General features: G+C 40.5%; 2 protein-coding genes across 2 annotated transcripts in view; both read right to left on the reverse strand.

The window, feature by feature from the left end:
- Nucleotides 1-5,079: 5,079 nt before the first annotated feature.
- Nucleotides 5,080-9,233, reverse strand: LOC122354338. The gene is made up of 6 exons (XM_043252512.1): nt 8,939-9,233; nt 7,953-8,033; nt 7,296-7,396; nt 7,000-7,167; nt 6,185-6,411; nt 5,080-5,313 (listed from the first exon to the last, which is right to left on the reverse strand). Exons 1-6 carry the CDS (start codon nt 9,003-9,005, stop codon nt 5,184-5,186), a joined length of 774 nt encoding a protein of 257 aa, XP_043108447.1. The 5' UTR covers nt 9,006-9,233; the 3' UTR covers nt 5,080-5,183.
- A 260-nt stretch (nt 9,234-9,493) lies between these two features.
- The window catches only part of filip1l (filamin A interacting protein 1-like), a 37,099-nt gene continuing 26,302 nt past the window's right edge, over nt 9,494-20,290 (reverse strand). The window contains exons 6-7 of the mRNA XM_043252261.1: nt 13,899-16,704; nt 9,494-10,307 (exon numbers count right to left, since the gene is read on the reverse strand). Of these exons, the coding sequence (XP_043108196.1) occupies nt 10,146-10,307; nt 13,899-16,704 (2,968 nt within the window). The 3' untranslated portion in view covers nt 9,494-10,145. The remainder of the gene's footprint in view (nt 10,308-13,898; nt 16,705-20,290) is intronic.

Here is a 20,290-nt window from a genome sequence, read left to right on the forward strand (position 1 = left end):
GACACGAGGTCAAAGATGTTTCACGTTCAACTTTCAAAGCTCGTGAAATGAAATGAGCGAAAACCAAAATGTATTTCTGTAATCCCTGATCAATCTGAAAACTACACCCCGCTGGAGAAGCAGCTAATACCAGCCTGAGGCGACGGCTGAAAGAAATATCAAGCGTTTCAGTGTGTGTTGTGTGGAAACGCTCTGGAAGATAAACCTTTTATTCTGATTTTCTTGATGATATTCTTATGGACGCGGATCTGAAGACGCTGCCAATCAATAAAGAATCATTAACAGTTTATCTGAAGAGATCTGAACACGACCATTATATCTGAAGGGATTTAGAAAGGATGAGAGTTTTATTCAAACGACTTGCTTAGAAATGTCTCTGTAGTAATAATTCTTTTTAAATCTCTTTAAAATGGCTGATTTCTCTCATTTTTACCAACAATCTTTTCTTTTGGAATAATTGAAATGTTTTATTAATCGAGTGGTATTTTTTTTGTTCGTTTGTTTTGGATTTATGTAAAAATGAATGAAGAATTTCTGATTGCTCTTATGTTATGTGCATTCATTTCAAATAAAAACCTGTGCTTTAATGAGAGAAACAATCACCAAATCTCTATCCAACGGATTTAGCTAAAAAGGTAAGAGTGGTTATATAAAGCATCTCCTAGATCAGAATTCTCCTGGACTTTGTTTTGAATAAAATCTAATGAGTTTGCTTCTTTTTTTATCTTAAAACTCAAGAACCTTTACTTCATTTATTCTATCATTGCAGTCGAGAGAACTGAAGTTATTTATCTTCTTTTATAAAAATGTGATTTAAAATCTTCCGAACAGTAGATTTGAATAGAATTTTAATGTTTAAGGCTCATAGATGACATTTTCCCCTTATTTTCTTCTGTCTTGCAATTAAATAATGAAAACGATTGAATGATGCTTGAATGTTTAGTTATGTATTTCTTTATGTTTTTATAACGAATGACATCACGACTGAAAGAAAGAGTTCTTCAGAGATCAGCGACAGCAGAAATAAACGACCATCCGTCTCCATTAAACTCACCGCTCTCTTTGTTCTTCTGGGAACCTCCCACAGGTACACTTTACCCACAATGCCCTGCTCTCAGAGCACCTGAGACTCTTCCTCTGATTCGTCTCAGAGCTGTAATTGAATCACGGCTCCCGAAGCTCTTCTGTGTCAAGAACGAAGAAACACGAAACAATAACTTTAATTTCCTACCGTAAATATATAAAAACATCATTTTTGATAAGTCATACGCAAAAGAGAAATCAGAAAAATGAAACATCCACAAATCTGCTCTGAAGGTCTGATCTGAATCAGATCGGGGCGTGAATCACGAATCATTCAATTTGCAAAATGATTCTGACCTAATAAACAAATGATTCCCGATCTGAATCAAACGATTCACGTTACAAAACTCGACTGCTTCAGTGAATCATTTTTGTTTAACTGATTCTTTGAAAAAAAAGATCCATCATCCAAAACAATATTTCATCATCACTATACGTGCTTTTTAAAATCATTACAAACAAGGTAGAAATTTGAATAAAATGATATATTTTGACATTTTCAGGAGTCAGTACTGAAGAGTAAATCTTGTGGTTCTCTCACTGGACTTTGCTTTTGTTATTGTGGTAAAAAAATATATATGCTAAAATAAGCTTTAAAAAATACTTACATAAAAATATTATGTACCAATATACAAATCAATCCAAGAAAAAGCACAAAAAAATTACATATTATTTATTGTTTATAATACGTGAACATATATTGCAATAAAAATAATATATTCTACAATGTTCCAGTGGAATAGCCTGCTAGAGATTATAAAGTTTTAATACGTTTAGAAAGATTGGAAATACATTTCCTTGCAAAAATGTGTTTCATTATGATTTTCTGTTTACAATATATAAGTCTTATTTTATAATTTTGGTCAGATTATTTATCTTTATTTGTGTGTGGAGAGATGAGACTCTTCTCACAGTGAGAGAACAACAGATCACACACACACACACAGACACACACACAAACACACACACACACACACACACACACACACACACACACACACACACACACACACACACACACACACACACACACACACACACACACACACACACACACACACACACACACACACACACACACACACACACACACACACACACACACACACACACACACACACACACACACACACACACACACACACACACACACACACACACACACACACACACACACACACACACACACACACACACACACACACACACACACACACACACACACACACACACACACACACACACACACACACACACACACACACACACACACACACACACACACACACACACACACACACACACACACACACACACACACACACACACACACACACACACACACACACACACACACACACACACACACACACACACACACACACACACACACACACAGACAGACACACACACACACACACACACACACACACACACACACACACACACAGACACACACACACAGACACACACTCACACACACAGACACACTCACACACACACTCACACACACACACACACACACACACACACACACACACACACACACACACACACACACACACACACACACACAGCTGCATGTTGACCCACTGCAGGCCTCAGACTCACAGAATAAACTGCTGCATCACTCTGGGTGTTTAACTGTGTCTCCGCAGGGCAAACAAATGTGTGTGTGTGTGTGTGTGTGTGTGTGTGTGTGTGAGTAGAACAATAACACATGCAGTCTGTAGAGTATACAAACATTATACCTATGGAGAGTCCCCAAAAAACATGGAAACACAACATGTGTGTGTGCTTGAGAGAGAGTGTGTGTGTGCGTGTGTGCTTGAGAGTGTGTGTGTGCGTGTGTGTGTGTGCTTGAGAGAGAGTGTGTGTGTGCGAGTGTGTGTGCGTGTGTGCTTGAGAGTGTCTGTGTGTGTGTGTGTGTACTCTGATCTGTTTTGTTCTCTCATCATCTTCAGACGGAGAAAGTCAGCAGGACGTTCACTTTCTTCAGATGTGTTTCTTCTTCTGAGAAATCAAGAAAGGTGTGATTGCAGCTGTTTAATATGCAATAACTCCATCGTTTCTGAGGGTCAGAGGAGGCAGATGCTCATGAATAAAGAGAGAATTAAAGATGCGTGAACTTATTAATTACAAGTTTGAAATCCTTTTCTGCTTTACAAGGTTACTGTGTGTTTGTGTTTTCCGTTCGGACAGACCTGTCACCCTGAGATGTGTTTGTCCTCCAGGTGGCCGAAGAAACACACACACACACACACACACACACACACACACACACACCTGTTTCCTCTGGATCTGATGTGAAACTTGTGCCACTGCAGCTGAAAGTGTTGTGAAACCTCCAGCCCTCATCACTTCTGTGACCTTTGACCTTTGCCCTTTTCATTGGGATCGCATGCGTCTGACACACACACACACACACACACACACACACACACACAGCCAGCTGCTATAACGACACTGAACTAGTTTCATGGCTGATGAATTTTGCAACACATTATTTTCCTGTTTATTTCCGTGAAGCTTCTTAAAACAGTCTGTACTCTATAGAGCTATAGAACGTTATGGAACCTAAAAGAGTTTAATATAAAGATTTGTATTTATAAAAACGCATTTGTAGTGATATTTATTGATTGAACTCTTCTTATATTTATGAAATGTATTTTTATTCATTCACAAACGTGTTTATTGTTCTTGGTGAGATCTTAATTGTCTTTCCTACCCTGAAATAAACTTAGCATAGGAACAATTTTTACTCTTTTAAATTGCTAATAAATATCACAACAACTACAAAAATGTAAGAAATGTGACACACTGAAATAAACATATTTAAAAAAAACTTACTCCAAAATGTATAGTGCACCAGATTACTAAAGAAGTTATTAATTCATTAAATATAATATATAATGCTGAAAAGAATGAATGTATTTTTCCTGTATGAGAAAGGATAAGTGTGCTTTATTGTCATAAAAACAGAGAGTTATGTAAAGTTTAGTTCTGCTCACTCTGTAGTGTCTTGAAGTGTTCCTCGCTCAGCTTCCTGCTGATGTTTCACAGGGTAAGGATGCTCTGAATGATTTCATCAAATCAGCTCGATCACAGAAATCAGAGCCGAACTCACTACAGCTGAACTAAATGAATGAAAACTGAAAGCAAATAAAACTTTTTCCAAGGCAACAGTTCTCATTTTCCTTTAACAGGACGCACTAAAACACAAACACTTCAATGAGAATGAATAAAAATCATACACGCTTATTAAAAACACACACATATATATATATATATTGCTCTAGTTTTTTCATTCAAAGCTCCCAAATCTGGATCATTAAGATGCAGTCTTTTAAGGTCTTTTTTTTTTAATTAATTCTGGTATTTTTGTATTGTTCTTTGTGTTCTAGTTTTAGAAATAAAACACATTATTCTTATTCTTAACAGCGGTTTGTTTCCCTCTACAGTGTTTCTGAAGTCCAGGAAGTGAATGTGAGGACTGCCACCCTGTGTCTGATCTGAGAACAGCACGATCAAGTGTTAAAAAAGTATTAAAGAAGTATTTTTCATTTGTATTATTCACTAAACCTAAAAATGATTCACAGTATGACCGCAAAAACCTGCTTCTCTTCACTTGAAATGATTGTATGTGTTATAATACAGTCATTTCTGTTCTGATCACTCTGGAGCGTCATGAGCACTTCCTGTCTGATCAGCCTCGCTCCTAATCAAACAGTAGAAACATTTCCTTTAAGAAAAAACGAATGGATTTATTACAAACTATAACAGACGGAGACATTTAAAAGTGCAGCGCAGACAGACGAGACAAACTTTCACACAAACATATTTACACCTGCTCCGTCAGCACAGCATTCAAGTAGTCAAGGCTTTCTGGGTCCCTTCAGGTAAGACGGGGGCGGGTCACGTCCTCAGAGGGGGCGGGTTATGGGCAGGTTTTGATCCTCAGAGGCGGGTCCGTCCCTCAGGGCGGGTTATGGGCGTGTCCATCCTCAGAGGGGGGCGGGTTATGGGCAGGTTTTGATCCTCAGAGGGGTCACACGGTCCAAGACGCACAGATATCAGGGCCGTCACTCATCAGCGAGCTCTCATCTGAACGCAGGACTCAGGGCTGGATCTGAGTTTGTGGTTCTCTGTTCTGATAGTCCTGCAGGATCTTCTCCAGCTGCTCTAAACAAGGACCGATCCTCGCCTACACGACACGGAGCCGTTTTAAACCTACAAATAAAAACAAGAATCAGAACGAGGAAAAGCTCAGGGCTGCAGAATTCATCTTAATAAAACCCAAACTGATTTGGTTTAATGAATCTGAAATTAGAAAGACTGGTATGTTTTCATTTAAAGGTCAGAAGCTATAGCTATTCATGAACAAATTATATATATATATATATATATATATATATATATATATATATATATATATATATATATATATATATATATATATATATATATATATATATATATATATATATATAATTATGTTATATTTTTAAACAAATTATGTTCTCTAAAATGTTAAACCTTAAAATAAAATGTTAAGGTTAAAGCTGCTTCTTTCTGGAAAAATGAATGCAGTGATTAATATTGATAATAATGATTAATATTCACTAGTTTATTTATAGTTGTTTTCAAAGCTTTAATGTACTGTTATTATAAGAGAAATTCATTATAAGTGAATTCAAACAAATAAGTTCCTGTTAAAAACAAACCAAAATAATTTGCTTCCACACAAGAGAGACTTCTTCCGAACAAGAGGAAATATATCAGTTATGGTCAAAACGAGTTGAACATTATCAATCCAATATTGTGCTTTCCTACTCATTTTCTTGTCATTTTAAACTCTGCATGCTTTTTAATTTTACTGATGTTATTTTTTCTCCTGGTTTTTATATTTTAGTTGTTCACTCTGGTCAACTGCTGCCGTGTTCATCAGCGCTTAATAAACGACGTGTGAAACTAATCAAATTAAATAATCATTCAAATCTGTCTTAGTCATACAGACATAGAAACACAAATTTTGGTCCAAATCACGCATCTGTACAAACACACTAAAGTTGTTTTCTTGATCAGTGCTGTGTTTTCTGACCTGCGCAGGAGTTCTCGGGCTCTGTGCTCAGCCGGTCTGTGTTTCTGCAGAGCCGTGCTACACAGCGTCGCTAGCGTGGCGTAGCAGTGCTCCTGCAGTGCATTATGGGTGCTGGTCTCCCACTGCGGGAGCTGGCTGGCGAAGCGGCACGCGGCCTGAACGAACTCCAGCAGCTTCTCCCACTCAGAGTTCTGCAGGAGAAGACGGCCTCCGTCCTGACACGAGCGCTGCACACACACACACACACACACAGACACACACACAGACACACACACAGACACACACACAGACACACACACACACACACACAGACACACACACACACACACACACACACACACACACACACAGACACACACACACACAGACACACACACACAGACACACACACACAGACACACACACACAGACACACACATTTAAACATCTATCATTTTTTGGTAACACTTTGCAAGAACTTATACTAGCTATATAACAGTTTTAAAATATTAGTAATAGCTGGCAACTAAGTGTTTAATAACTACATGAATTACAGCAGGAATTATGTGTTTAAATAATATGATTTATAAATATACATTTAAATAGTTTTTATCAAATGCTTAGACTTTCTAAAAGATCTTATGAACTCCTAAATAACTGATTTGTAAATAACGTAATAATTATACTTTGTTAATAAAGTTATTAGACACTCCAGATTTGCTCAAGAAGAAAACATTTTAAACCGCTCACTGATTATTAATGTTCGGCTTTATAAAGGATGAACTGAAAACCTCCTAACGCTTAACTACTGATTTTTTCTGAGCGTTTGTGGTCACCTTGAAGGCCATCAGGTGTGGACGGGCTTTCCTGAAGCAGTGGGCGTCCCGGTTGGAAGCCAGGCGTGAGTACGGGATGGATCTGTAGACGCTGGTCTTCTTCTGGTGCAGATCGTCCAGTAAGAGCTTGAGGTCAGACGTGAGCGAGACGGACGCCATCTGAACCGACTGAGAGCAGAGACAGGCGCTTCAACCACAGGTAACGGCGTTTCTAATCGACACGCATGCATTACAGTACAGAAGATATTCTGAGATCATTGAACTGAACGGTTCAGTGTTCTCTGGAGAGACCTCACCTGCTCGGCGAGAAGAAGACTGTGGAGCAGCTGCTTGGAGACGGACACCTCGCTGGAGTCCGAGGCGTCTCCAGTCCGCCGTCTTCCTGAACCTGTGTCCGCTTCAGAAGAGAGACTGTCAGGATACACTCAAGATACGTTTCCATCCAAACACACGGCTTTCACTTACGTGCAGAACTGGAGCATCGCATAAACTGACATTAAATATCACTAAGAAAAGCAACCGAATATAATACATTTCATAAATCCCCCGCAGCTCAGAGAGAGCAGATCAAACACAGTAAACATGTTTATATTAATATTCGTGGAAGACTGTATGTACTTCAACGCTTCTGTTTGGACAGACTTTGCTCAGTTATTTCAGAACGATCCAGAATGTGTTTCCATCGTAGTTTAGGCTCATGTTTTTGATTGGTGTGTATTGTTTTAGTGTATTGTTTTAGAGCGGGGTGTCAAACTCAGTTGCTGGAGGGCCGGAGCCCTGCAGAGTTTAGATGCAACCCTAATTAAACAGCCCTGATCCAGCTGATCAATACTTCAGACATACATAGTATATGTGTTTTAGCAGGGTTGAATCTAAACTCTGCAAGGCTCCGGCCCTCCAGGAACTGAGTTTGAGACCCCTGTGTTAGACGGACGGCCCGGGCAGTTACTCACACATGTGTCCGCGTCTCACGCGTCTCGCTCCAGGAGACAGACGGGAACTCAAGATATCCATGTAGGATCTTCTCAGACGTCCTGTGAGGAACAAAACACACTTATCAGGCATTCTGCATGAGATTTAAAAGCTTTAGAAAGACAGAGGTTAAATGACTTAAATCATGAATTCATGACGAAACACCATCATCATCATCATCATCATCATCATGGTTTGCTTGTAAGCAGAGTCTGTGAGAGTTTTCTCTGTTCGTTGTTGTTGTTTGCGAAAGATTAGAAATCATTTGATGGAACTGAATCTTATTGAATCAATACACTGAACTGAATGAACACTGAAGTAACGAGCCGTTTCCAGCAGAAAGTTTGCTTCATTGATTCTGTTGAGTTCCTGTGAAACTTCTTCTATACTGTATAAAGTACTATAGAAATAAACGTGACGTTCTTACACTAACTCCACAATGATCTGTACCACTGTAATCAAGCACTGTAATATGAAAAATATGTCCAACATACATATATATATATATATATATATATATATATATATATATATATATATATGAATTTAATTCAGGACACATGTTTATTCCATCACTGTTATATTTCCTGTTTGGGCTTATTTTTAATAATTACTGTTTAAGGTATTGTTAGATTGTTTTGATTTAATGAAAGGAGTATAGATGACACTAAACTATTTGTTGTGATGGTTTTAAACCTGTATTTTACCTCAAAGTCTGATTTTGTGGCGGCTGTGCTTCTAATCATGTGATGAAGGATTGTGAAAGTCTGACAGAGATCTGCTGAGTTCTTCTGTGAGGTTAACTCTGTCTGCTTTTAATAAAACGGTAGAAATCTCGAAAAAGTCATCAGTTACACTGAAATTATTACATGTTTCAAAGTGACCTTCCCAACACTGTCCTGATCAGATTTCTTCTGTGCTTTTGAGGATGTACTGTGCTTTAAGATGAAGATGAAGAAGATCTCACCTGTGATTTTGGCCTGTGGTTCTGGGATCTCCATTAAAACTGATCTCTGATCAGAATCATCTGCCATCTTAAACTCTTTCTTCTCTTCCTGCACGAATCGCGCTTTAATGCCTCAACTTTTCAGTGTAAAACTCATATAACCTTCAGCAGCGCGGATTAAAATACTGATGCAAACTAAAGAAACAAAAACATGAAGGAACATTCATGAAAACGAACAAATAAACACCGCTGAAGGGCAGAGGAAACTTTCTTTGGCGCCGAGAGCGCGCGCTCTGAACTCATTCATTCCGCCTGATCCCGCCCACAGCATTTACCGCGCGGGCGGGGCTTCCACTGGTGCGCTCCGATTGGTTCGCTGCTGCGAGGAGAGATTCTGATTGGTCGGACGTCAGCGCTGCGCTCTAGAAGCTCTGGATCGAGTTTAAGGCTTTCATTTGAGTTTCGTTTCATTTAAACTCTGCTTCTATTTCACGTTGGCATGCCGGGAAAATTATTTAATGTAACAATAATCAATATTTGTGTTTAACTCCGATGGACAAGATATAAAAAGTCTTTTATTAACATCCAGATCTCATACAGCAAAAATACTTCATAATATGACAACTAAGTCAGTGCATCATTGCTCTATATATAAGGAATCAAACCATAACAGCGATTACTACCAATATAATGAGTGCAACAATTATGTTTTACTAGTATTACTAGTAAATTATAGTAAATACTATAGTGTTTTTGAGCCATGCTATAGTAAAATTTGTATTTGTATATGTACCACTTTGTTACAGGATACTGTAGTTTTATCTTTAGTTATCTTATAACTGTAATAAATACTGTAGTATACTTCAGTTTTTACTACAATCAACTGTAGTGTATCGTGGTGTAATATTTAGTTAGATAAAGTAATTTGTTTATATTACAATAGTCATATAACCACAGCAACTATACAATTAGCACAACAAATTAATTCAAATTAATTACTACAGTTTGATTTAAAAACACTATAGTATTTACTATAAAATTACTGTAGTATTTTTTGTGGGTTTAAAAGAAAAAGAAAGAGCACCATAGAGAGAAAGATGAGTGATGGTCAGGTCTTTGAACATGACTAGAGTCTACAGAGTCTGAATACAGCACCAGAAGTGATCAAAACAAAACACAATAAACATAAAAGTCTTTCCTCTGGGTCCAGCTGCTGTGAACGGGTCGCTCATGATTTGGTAGGCTGGTTCATCAGGTTCAAGTTGTTAGACACACATTTCCCAGAGTTCATTGGGGTTTGGACGGCGCTGTTTGATCCTTTCGCTGCACTGCAGCCTTTGGGTTTGGGAATCCTGGTCGGTCCAGGACGCCGGAATGATTCCAGAGGCATCTGTCAGGAACGAAAAACAGAAAGACGGCTGTCAGTTGATGCATATAGCAATAGGCTTTTGTGTGCAGTACAGATATAGATTATATAGATTAACTCTCCTGTCTCAAACTGACCCACACTGGTTTCCATGCAATCAGCCAAAAATCGACGCTGTAAAAAACACTGTCTTTTTCTCAAACCCTTATGGGAGAAGTACTGGTTTTTCAGATTGTTTTCAGTGCTGCAACAGTTAAGTAATTCAGAAAACTTAAGAAATAATGTATTTTCCTTGGATGATTCAGAAGAAGGTTCTCAATTTTCTGCATACATTTGAGTCATATATTTTGTATTTTTTTAGTGTTTGACCAGTTACAGTAAAGGTTTTCTGTATTTTATCTGATTCTTTAGTGTTTTTTAAAATGTTGAATTTTGGCAAATTGCTTGGTCTATTTGACCACGCTGTAAAAAACTTGCACAGCCTTTCCAAAACACATCTATGTGTCAAAACGTTGCATGTACAATCATGACCCTAAACAGAAAATATACACCAAATTTCAAGAAGAGGTAAACAGTTTAACTGGTATTTAAAGCTATTAAAATATCAAATGTTGGTCAATTTGACCTGGAACACAAAAGTCATAACAAAATGTGTATCTCCTTTCCCACTTGCATGTACGTTCGTGCCTCTAAATCAGAAGTATTCACCAAATTTTAAGACTAAATAAAAAGTTTAAACCCAAATGCGGTGGGAGCTGAGATGACCAGAAGATGGCGCTCTCAAACACAGGACAGCTCTGGTTGGTATCTAGTAGATATGGGCACACAAGGCTTCATGCTCTTACACCAACATGCACTTGAAACTTAATCTAGAAAGCTTCAAGAAAATGTTTTGCTTTTACGTCATCTATAAAGCTGGTGATGGCTGAGACACTCTGACATGAGCCTGTAGAGGGAGGTGTTTGAGAAACATGTCGACGCGAGCGAGAGAGAGGCAGGAGGCTCGGTGCAGACAGACGAGTGCTTCTGCAGTCATCTGTGAGCGTCTCCTGGGTTTGTGTGACGGATCTAATTCCTGCACAATCAGCACAAACGCTCTGCCAGGAGAAAGCATGTCAGCTTGTCACCGTCGGCCTCCCTCTGCTGCACATCTGCAAATGCGTTCTCTACAGTAAACAAAATATGAGATGAAAACGTTTTCATTTAGTTACGAACACCGAGTCTCTGGATGTTCTCTGAGCGTTCAAAGCGTCATTTTTTAAATGTACAAAAATCTTTTTTCTGGTTATGTTAAATTCAACATTAAGGTCCTTGCAGGCTGAATCTGAAATTTTCGTTCGTGTTTTTCTGTATTCGTCACCATAAAAATGTGTCATGCACAGAAACCTTGAACACTGAGTTCGATGTGTATTAATTATTCTATTGCAAAAATATTCCCAAAATTCAATGTAGGATTTTGTTCTTATAAAAGAAAAAAAGAAAGAAAGAGGAAATACTGGGTCCATCCAATCCCAAGCGTTTACATTAGGATATCAATGGCTCAGTTTGATGCTTTGCTAGTGATACTAGAGCCACATGTTTAAAAAATAAAAAGGATCTGTACCATATGATTGACACAACATGAGTTCTTTTTTTTTTTTTTTTTTTACGCCCAGAAATTTCAGACTCAGTGTGCAAAGACCTCAAGAGCACCTTGCCAGAACCTTCCAAGAACATCCCGTTTTTCTGAGTTGGTTCTATTCTACCTGTTGATCCAGTCTAAGACTTCTGCGCTGGATTTGGAGATGTTTTGCATAGAACCTTCTAAAAGAGCTCTCCAAAACCAAACAACTGCCTGAAGGTTTACGTCACACATGAAAAATGTTCAAATGTGGGTCACGCTGTGCTCTCGGCTCGGATAACACAGCAGAAACCCATGCGGCTCGAGTCAGAGGGCACGTAGATGCACATAATGACCGTTAATTAAAAGTGTGGTACGAGCAGGAGCTTCCTGAGACGAGCGGCGCTGCAGCTGCTGTCACCATGGAAAATAAACAAGGCTTTTGTTTGGGCTTTGGAGGGCCGCTGAGAGAACTAACTCCAAACAATTGAGTTCTGCCGAAGGAACTCGCAGGAACATTTTTATTGGGTAATGCTCCTACGTGAGCTTCATAATCGTTAACAAAAACCCAAGCTGGTTTATTGGTCTTATGTTCGGTTGTTTCTGAAGGCTTTTGCACACTTGTCAGGTGAAAACTCACTTACACCGACTTTAAGTTCGGTGCATCACTCTGCGTTTGTTTAACTTTATTCACAGTGTGTCTGGTTAGATCTGTGTATAAATACACTATCAGCCATCATCGAATCGTCTAAATAATTCTTTCTGTCCCATCAGGCACCACGTGTCATTTGTGTTTCTTGGTAACGAGGTTCACGTCATCTCTAGTGCACACACTGCATCGATTCAAGCTAAATGAGTGTGTGTGTGTTTGAGTGTGATTCACTAACTGGGCTGATGAGACATCGTCTCACTTCATAATCACAGCTGTTCCCGAGCCCTCCATGAACGGCAGTTTGTTTAGCCAGACAACCAGAGGATACACACTCCAGACGGCACAAATTCCAGCCTGAATCAATTTAACGCTTGATATAGTCCATGTACATGAGTGCTCACTCACTGCTGTGTTTCTGCATGTGTGTGTGAGGCGATTCATTAAAAGAATCTATCTATAACATGCTGTGTGATGTTTGATACTATGCTACTGCTAAAATGCAAACTCATCAAGCTAACGCTTTAACTTACTTTTAGCTTTAATGTTGTTTTTCTTCGGAGTCAAATCTCATGCAGCAGCGAACGGTCATGCATTTTCCATGATATCATTAGAGAAGACTGTAGTTTGTCTCAGTGAGAGCGGATGATGGTGGTGTTTTGGATCAGGACAGTAACTATGACATCAGACAATGAACTGAACTCATGCAGACATGTTCCCAACCTCTCCTTACCTGATGTGAGGTTCTGCTCATTATATGAGCTGACTCGGATCATTTACCCCAGAAAGGTAACACTATGTCTTATTAGTGATTAAGTGTTTTCTGTTAGAATGTTTTTCTACAAATGAAATCATGCAATCATAAACATCTCTCTGCTCCAGTTTGCATCTCAGAATTACCTAAAATAATAATAAATTAGGCTATTGTTAGCATTCTGATTTTAATTATTAACAGAAAAAAGCAGAAACCCAACATAAAATATGAGTGGAAAATGAAAAATAAACCAAAAATACAAAATTGTACATCAATCAGTGAACTTTAATGGTACAGGATCATTTGCTATCTATCAAAAACAGTAAGTGCACTTAACCTCAAAGTGAAGTGAATAAGCACAAATGCTTGTGTTCTCGTTATGTGTCGTTTTCTGTGCTTTCGTTTTACATATCATGCACATAAACATCTCATTATTAATCAAACAGAAACAAACCAACAGCAGACACTACAGTTGCACTGGTTAGCCGCTACTGCGGTCAGATCTGAGGGTCTGGAGTGGATCACGATGCCAGGGGTCGACGGCTGAGGAGATCAGGGGAGGGTCACTAATCAAACACTAGTCAGTCTGGGTCAGTCACAGATATTACTTACTGTAATTTGTGAGGGTCGTGAGATCGGACTGGATGTGGGCTTTATCACGATGCTGCTTGTGATTTTGTTGTTGCCTTTGGCTGGAGTGCCATTGGTTAGCACTGGAATCCTTTGCTCCGACCCGAGGGAGTAATAGGGGATGGTTTTGGCTGTGGTGTTTACGGCTTGAATGTAGGGGCTCCCTAAGTGAATATGTATTTTGTTGTCATCAGTGGTAATGACATTTGGACCTGAGCTGTTGGACCTCTGCAGTTGCCAACTGTTCTGCCTTTCTGGGCTAACACGGAAAACGGTATGACCTCCCACAAGCTCTGCGGGCTCCGACCGGTCAGGGCTTCCGGTAGTAACGGACACGATTTGAATGGGCGACATGGCTCGGTCCGGGGTCACCGATCCGCAGGACTCAGAAGTTAGAGTTTGCGAATAGGCTGCCATGGTGAGTGGCGACATGGAGCGGTCAGGCGTGCCTGGACTGCATGGACTCTCCGGAGGAGGAGGAGAACCCTTGGGCTTGTTGGAAGGTGAGACTGGTGAGTTTTGAAGGATTGTGATGCGTTGTTTTGGAGGGGCGCCGCTTGTCGGGATGACCGCCGTGCTTGTAAAGGACTGGGTGTTCTCCGCTGTGGGACTCGTGATCTCGAGAGTTGCCGTGTTGTGCCCATGGTCAGGGGTCACCTTAATATGGAGGGGTTGTCCAGGACTGTGTGCGAGGAACACATCTCCCTGTTGAACATGATTGCTGTTCTGTCTCTGTTGCATCTTGCCATTTATTGGATGCTGACTTTCTCGAGTCTTAAGAAAAGGGCCTCTGACTCTTCTCATGTTGTTGTTGAGATTGTTGACATTGTTCATGAGCGATGGACTGCATTTTGTGAGGTTGATCTCATTGTAATTAACCTCGTCCTCCGGATCGCTCTCCACATATAGCTTACCGTTGACCAGGGCGCGTTCCAGTGGTGCAAGGTTCTTGTAATTTGGGGACAGGCTGTCTGTTGTGTCCGTCTGCACCTCCTTTGTGGAGACTTGGAGATCTGAGAAACGTCTTCCGTTCATGCCCGGCCTTAGACTCTTACTGAAGCGGCGGTATCTCTCAAGTTCTCGTGTAAGGGTCTCCATTTCTCTGGCCAACTCTTTGTTCCTGACCTCTTGCTGGGTGAGTTTTCTCTGTAGGGTAGAGTGATCTGTTTTCAAGCGGCAGATGGATTCCTCTGTGCCCATGTACTCATGTATCTTCTCTTTGAGGGCTTCGACCTCTCTAGTGAGATGGCTAGATTTGGCCTCTTCCTCTTTCAGACGCTTGTACAGGATATGCTCCTGGTTAGATTCCTCTTTCTCAGCCAACTGGTACTTGGAAAGTTCCTTCCTGGAGATCTCCAGCTCCTCCATCAGGGCTTTTGCTCGTTCCTGTTCATTGGAATATCTCTTTTCCAGTGATTCAAACTCATCTTCAGTTTTCAGAAGATCACCCTCAACCGCCTTCATCTCCTTTAGCTTCCTCCTGAGGCGTTCTACCTCTTGGGTCAAATCTTTCACTTTGTTGTCTTCTTGTGGGTAGCGGTAAGGAACTGGGCTCTTTGTGTGTTCCTCTTTGGCCTTGTTCCTCAGTAATTCTCGTTCCACTGTTTCCAGTGACTGAAGACGTTTTTTCATCATGCTGACTTTGGACTGAAGGTCACCGCTTTTCTCTTCCTCTGCTTTCAGCTTAGCTTTGAGTTCGTCCCTCTCCCTAGTGGCAATGCACATCTTCTCTTCCAGTTCGGCCTTTGACCGCAGAGCTCTCTTGCTCTCTTCGATCAGTTTTTCAGTGACAGTGTTGACTTTGTCTTGTTCTGCCTGCAGTTTGCCAGTGCTGTTTTGTACTTTGTCCTCCATCAGTTTTAACTTTTCAGCCATGGCTTTTCTCTCATCCACTAGCATGACAGTCAGTGTTTTCAGTTTTGTCAGATCCTCTTTCAGCGCCAGCTCCGTCTTCTCCAAATGAACCTCGGTAGCTTCAAGCTCTTTGATTCTGACTCTCAGCACATCTAGTTCATTGGACATGTGTTTAGTCATAGTCCGCTCTTTCTCTAGGTTGCTTTTCAGTGAATTGCACTCCTGCTTACTCTTCCCAAAGGCGTCTTCTAGCTTTTCAAGTTCCATGATTCTGTGATTCAGCTTGTCCACCTCTGCTTTTAAGCCACAGCTCTGGCTCGACTCCTTCTCCAGCTTTCTGTTGAGGTCCCTGCACATGTCCTCCATCTTGATCAGCTCCTCATCCTTGCCCTCCATTTCGAGCACTCGTTTCCTCAACTCCTCCACCTCCGACACTAGGCTGGAGTTGCCGCACTCCCCTCGGCTGATTTTATCCCGCAGCTCCTGCAGTTCTTCCTCTGCTCTGTGCAGGGTCTTGTTGGTTTCTTCCAGCTCATCTAACTGTCGGCTGAGCGAGGAGAGCTTCTGCCGCAGCTGTCTGTTCTGGGCATCTTCATTGGTCAGTTTAGCAGTCATGGCTTCCTGCTCTTGGTGGAAATGGCAGGTCTGGTTGCGTAACTCCTCCTCCAAGCGAAGGACTTTGTTCTCCTCTTCTTGAAGCCGGGTTTGGGCGGAGCTCAGCTCCTCTTGGGCCTGAGTGGCAGTATTCTGTAGTTCCTGGACCTTTGTTGCTTGTTGGGTCAGCTGCTCGGTGAGTCGCTGCTGTTCATCGACCACTAGCAGGGTGAAGGATTTTAGCTTGGTCAGCTCGTCCTTCAGATTTGTGACTTTCTTATTGTTCTCTTCCTCCTTTCTCTCCTGGTATGTCTTTTCCTGATCAACGAGCAGTTTCAGCCTGGGAAGAAAGAAGAACATATGAAAATATTTTTAATGTGGGACCTAATAAAACATAACATTTGCTGTCATTTTTTGCACAGACCTCAATTTCGCCTTTTGGGCTTAACTGAAGCTCAGTTAACTGAACTGGTATTCAGCTGGGAAACTTCATGTCTATGTTTGTCCATGCCATATGAGAATATGTAGAGGAAATGAAAAACCCGTTGACATAAAGTGGGGCAGTGTGTGTTCCAGAGGTACAAATTCGGGCAGAAAGTGGGGTCATGGTGGCTGGCACGAGTTTCCCTGCTCCCAAATGCCGCCAGTGGTGGAGGGTGTTTTGACTACAGGACGCAGCTGCCAACCTGCACTAAAGAAGGCACATTAGAGTGGAAATGGAAAAAGTGTCTTAATAAGGGGGTTCCTCTGTCTCTCCCCCCACACCCATGAACACCACCACCTTCCCTCAGTGGTTTTATATTTTAAAGAATTCCCCCTCCTCCAAAGGCCATTACTGGCTATGTAAACAAAACCTCTTTCAGAGGCTCCTAACCAGCAGTGGACAAGGATGATGTCAGCGCTACGAGGCGTATGAAACCACCTCATCCAGAAGTGTGTCTACATGCTTCCATGTGTGTGTCACTCATACGTGGCTTCAGCCATTCAAAGGTAATGGAAAATAGGGTTAAGAAAAAAATAACAGAAGAGAGATCAAATATAAATGATAGTCGGATTCTAAAAATACAGTATTATAATCACAGTGCAGTGTCCTGCTGAACATGCATCAGAGCACCAGTGTGTTTGATGAGTTGACAGCACTGGCTTACAGACTGAACATTCATAAAGAGTTCAGCCGGCCATCCTCTGGAAATATCTGTGGTGTTCCTTTTGCATCGTGACTTCGTTAAACATTTGTGGTTCACCATTAACAGGGGAAAACGAAAGCCAAAAGTTGAAGTGTGTAAAACTTAAACTCTGTTGTTCTAATTGCTCACAAATGCTGTAGTGAGCTCATTATCTGTCATCCCAAAGCCAAAATCATACTCTCAAACCCTTGTTTTTTATTTAGCAATCTGAACAACCTCATAACCTGATACTACATTTTTTTGTAATTTATCGCCATGATAGGTTTGTACAGTCCCTGCATCACAGTTTACGTATTAATCATCATAAACATTATGTAATTCTAAAATATAGTGCACTGAAAACATACTGTCTGGATACTATACTATTTCCAGCAGATTTCATAGTATACATGTGTGTTGAAAGTAAAGTAATGAATTGAGCTAGATGCAGACGCAAACAGTTTGAGACAATGGCATCAATCAGGGTGAAATGTTATAGCAAGGCAGTAAGCCCTAATGCTGCCGTACTGTACTTTCCCAACACTGAAGTACATACTTTTCCTGTAGTAGAAATATGTTCAATGAGACACAGTCTATGATTCCCAGCAGCCCCCCGGGTGGAAATGACACGTCTTCTGTCATCATGTAAACACATTTGCTCTGGGACTCTCATTTATTCAATCCTCTAACCACATATTCTGGATTAAGCAGTGTACAGAAAACTATGTAATCGATATGAAGACATGGCGCTGATGAGAAAACAACGAAAGCAGAAGGGATCCTGAGCTCATCAGAACGCAGCAGTCTGACGGCCTAAAAACAGCTCAGGAAATCAGGAGGCGTCCATTAAAGAGAAACGCTCCTTCCCTTCCCTGTTTTAACCTTGGACCGCCCGATCGACTTGGACTCGCTCCCAAGAGCCCAGATTTTTTTACAGAGAAAAGTGAGGAAAAATCTATGCCATGGAAAAAAAGTCTTGGAAAAGCCTGCGAGAAGGATTTAAACGTCATGAATAAGGGTGTGTGAAATCTCGAGATGATCTGAGATTTAGATTTCGGTTTTGAACATGAACGTTTTGTGTGTCATGCATCATGAAAATTAATAAAAATGGTTGCCACTGAGCTCTCGCTGAACAGAATTTTTGCCTTCAAATGCTGATCAACTTTTGCAACTTTTTAGTAATCATCTTTAAAGCATTAATGGATAAAATACTAGTCTAACGTTCGGAGGCGTTTGTGTCCAGCAGAGGGCAGCAGATCAGAGACGGATCAGAGTCACAATGCTCCAAAAGAGCAAACTAAACACGCATTAAAAGACTAAAACACTAAAAGTGTCCACAACTAGAATGACTAATCAAACAGGACATATTCTCTTCATTAAAACATCTCAGTTTAGAAACTCGGGAGAGTCACTGTACTGAAGATTATAACTGTATGAAAGCCAAGTTAATAACAGGACTGACACTAATGACAGTACGTAACTGGAACATGCTCATCTAACAATCATAACCTCGTCCTTTTTCAAAATCCGCTCATATATTTACTATAAACGGGCATGAAATGAAGACTAAACACCTACATCATCTGCAGAATGGAGGAACATGCAGTGATTCTGCCAACATGTTATTACTTTATAAAGACATGAAACAATGGATTGAAGGATCATCCTCATCCCAGCAGAACACTCACTCATTTCTACTGACTTTGGAGTTTAAACAACATCAGCTGTTTAGATCTTTACCACTAGAACTCAATCCACCAGCTCACTTAAAGTTAAATCATCTCACATGATATTAAAGACTATCTACATGCAGTCCGAGATTCTGCATGGGTGTGTGTGTGTGTGTGTGTGTGTGTGTGTGTGTGTGTACCTGGTCAGTGCTGTTGAGCTGCTGCTGCTGGTGTTCAGTGTGTCAGTGATCTGAACATTCCAGCTCTGAAACTCAACAATGAGACGGACTGAAGACGCCTATGAGAGCATGACATCATCAGCACGCCCTTATATGGAGCCTCTCACAGCCATGAGCTCATGTGTGTGTGTGTGTGTGTGTGTGTGTGTGTGTGTGTGTGTGTGTGTGTGTGTGTGAGTGTGTTACAGGACAGAGTGTGTGATTAATGTGTTAAATATCTGTAGTCTGTATGTCAGTGCTCTGAAAGGCAGCGCATGTGTGTGTGTGTGTGTGTGTGTGTGTGTGTGTGTGTGTGTGATGAGAAACCTTCTTTGGATTACAACATTTCCTTCTGGTTTTCCTCACTTGAAGTCATTAATTCACCCAAAGGGAGAAAAATGTACTAACATTTATAAAACACAGAGAAACATCCGTGAGTGTGTGTGTGTGTGTGTGTGTGTGTGTGTGTGTGTGTGTGTGTGTGTGTGTGTGTGTGTGTGTGTGTGTGTGTGTGTGTGTGTGTGTGTGTGTGTGAGTGTGTGTGTGTGTGTGTGAGATCAAATGTAACCAAACGGTTTGGGCTACATTTGACTGGTTTAAGGTTTTGTTAGTTGAACAGTTAACACAATCAGTGAAAAATACTCGTGCAGTTCGTTTCAACACTTAAAAATGCATTTTTACGATCAAATGTATCTGTTCAGTTTAGTTAATGCAATGTGAACATGATTTTAACATGATTTTATAAACATAATAATCATATGTTTAATAAATAAGACATTATACTTGAACGTCTATAGTAAATATTGTATTTTTGCTATTTTGTACATTTTATATTTTGTATATTTGTATATGATTCTTTTTATTATCTGTCT

Source organism: Puntigrus tetrazona, chromosome 11, assembly GCF_018831695.1.
Source record: "Puntigrus tetrazona isolate hp1 chromosome 11, ASM1883169v1, whole genome shotgun sequence".
NCBI classification, from domain to species: domain Eukaryota; kingdom Metazoa; phylum Chordata; class Actinopteri; order Cypriniformes; family Cyprinidae; genus Puntigrus; species Puntigrus tetrazona.

Bases quoted from the DNA above. Each gene is read 5' to 3' on its own strand.
- LOC122354338 (XM_043252512.1), bottom strand. From the start codon at position 9,005: ATGGCAGATGATTCTGATCAGAGATCAGTTTTAATGGAGATCCCAGAA. The intron at 7,168-7,295 runs GTGAGGTCTCTC...CTCTGCTCTCAG, and splicing joins GTCTTCTTCTCGCCGAGCAG to TCGGTTCAGATGGCGTCCGT. The intron at 5,314-6,184 runs GTCAGAAAACAC...TTTTATTTGTAG, and splicing joins GCCCGAGAACTCCTGCGCAG to GTTTAAAACGGCTCCGTGTC.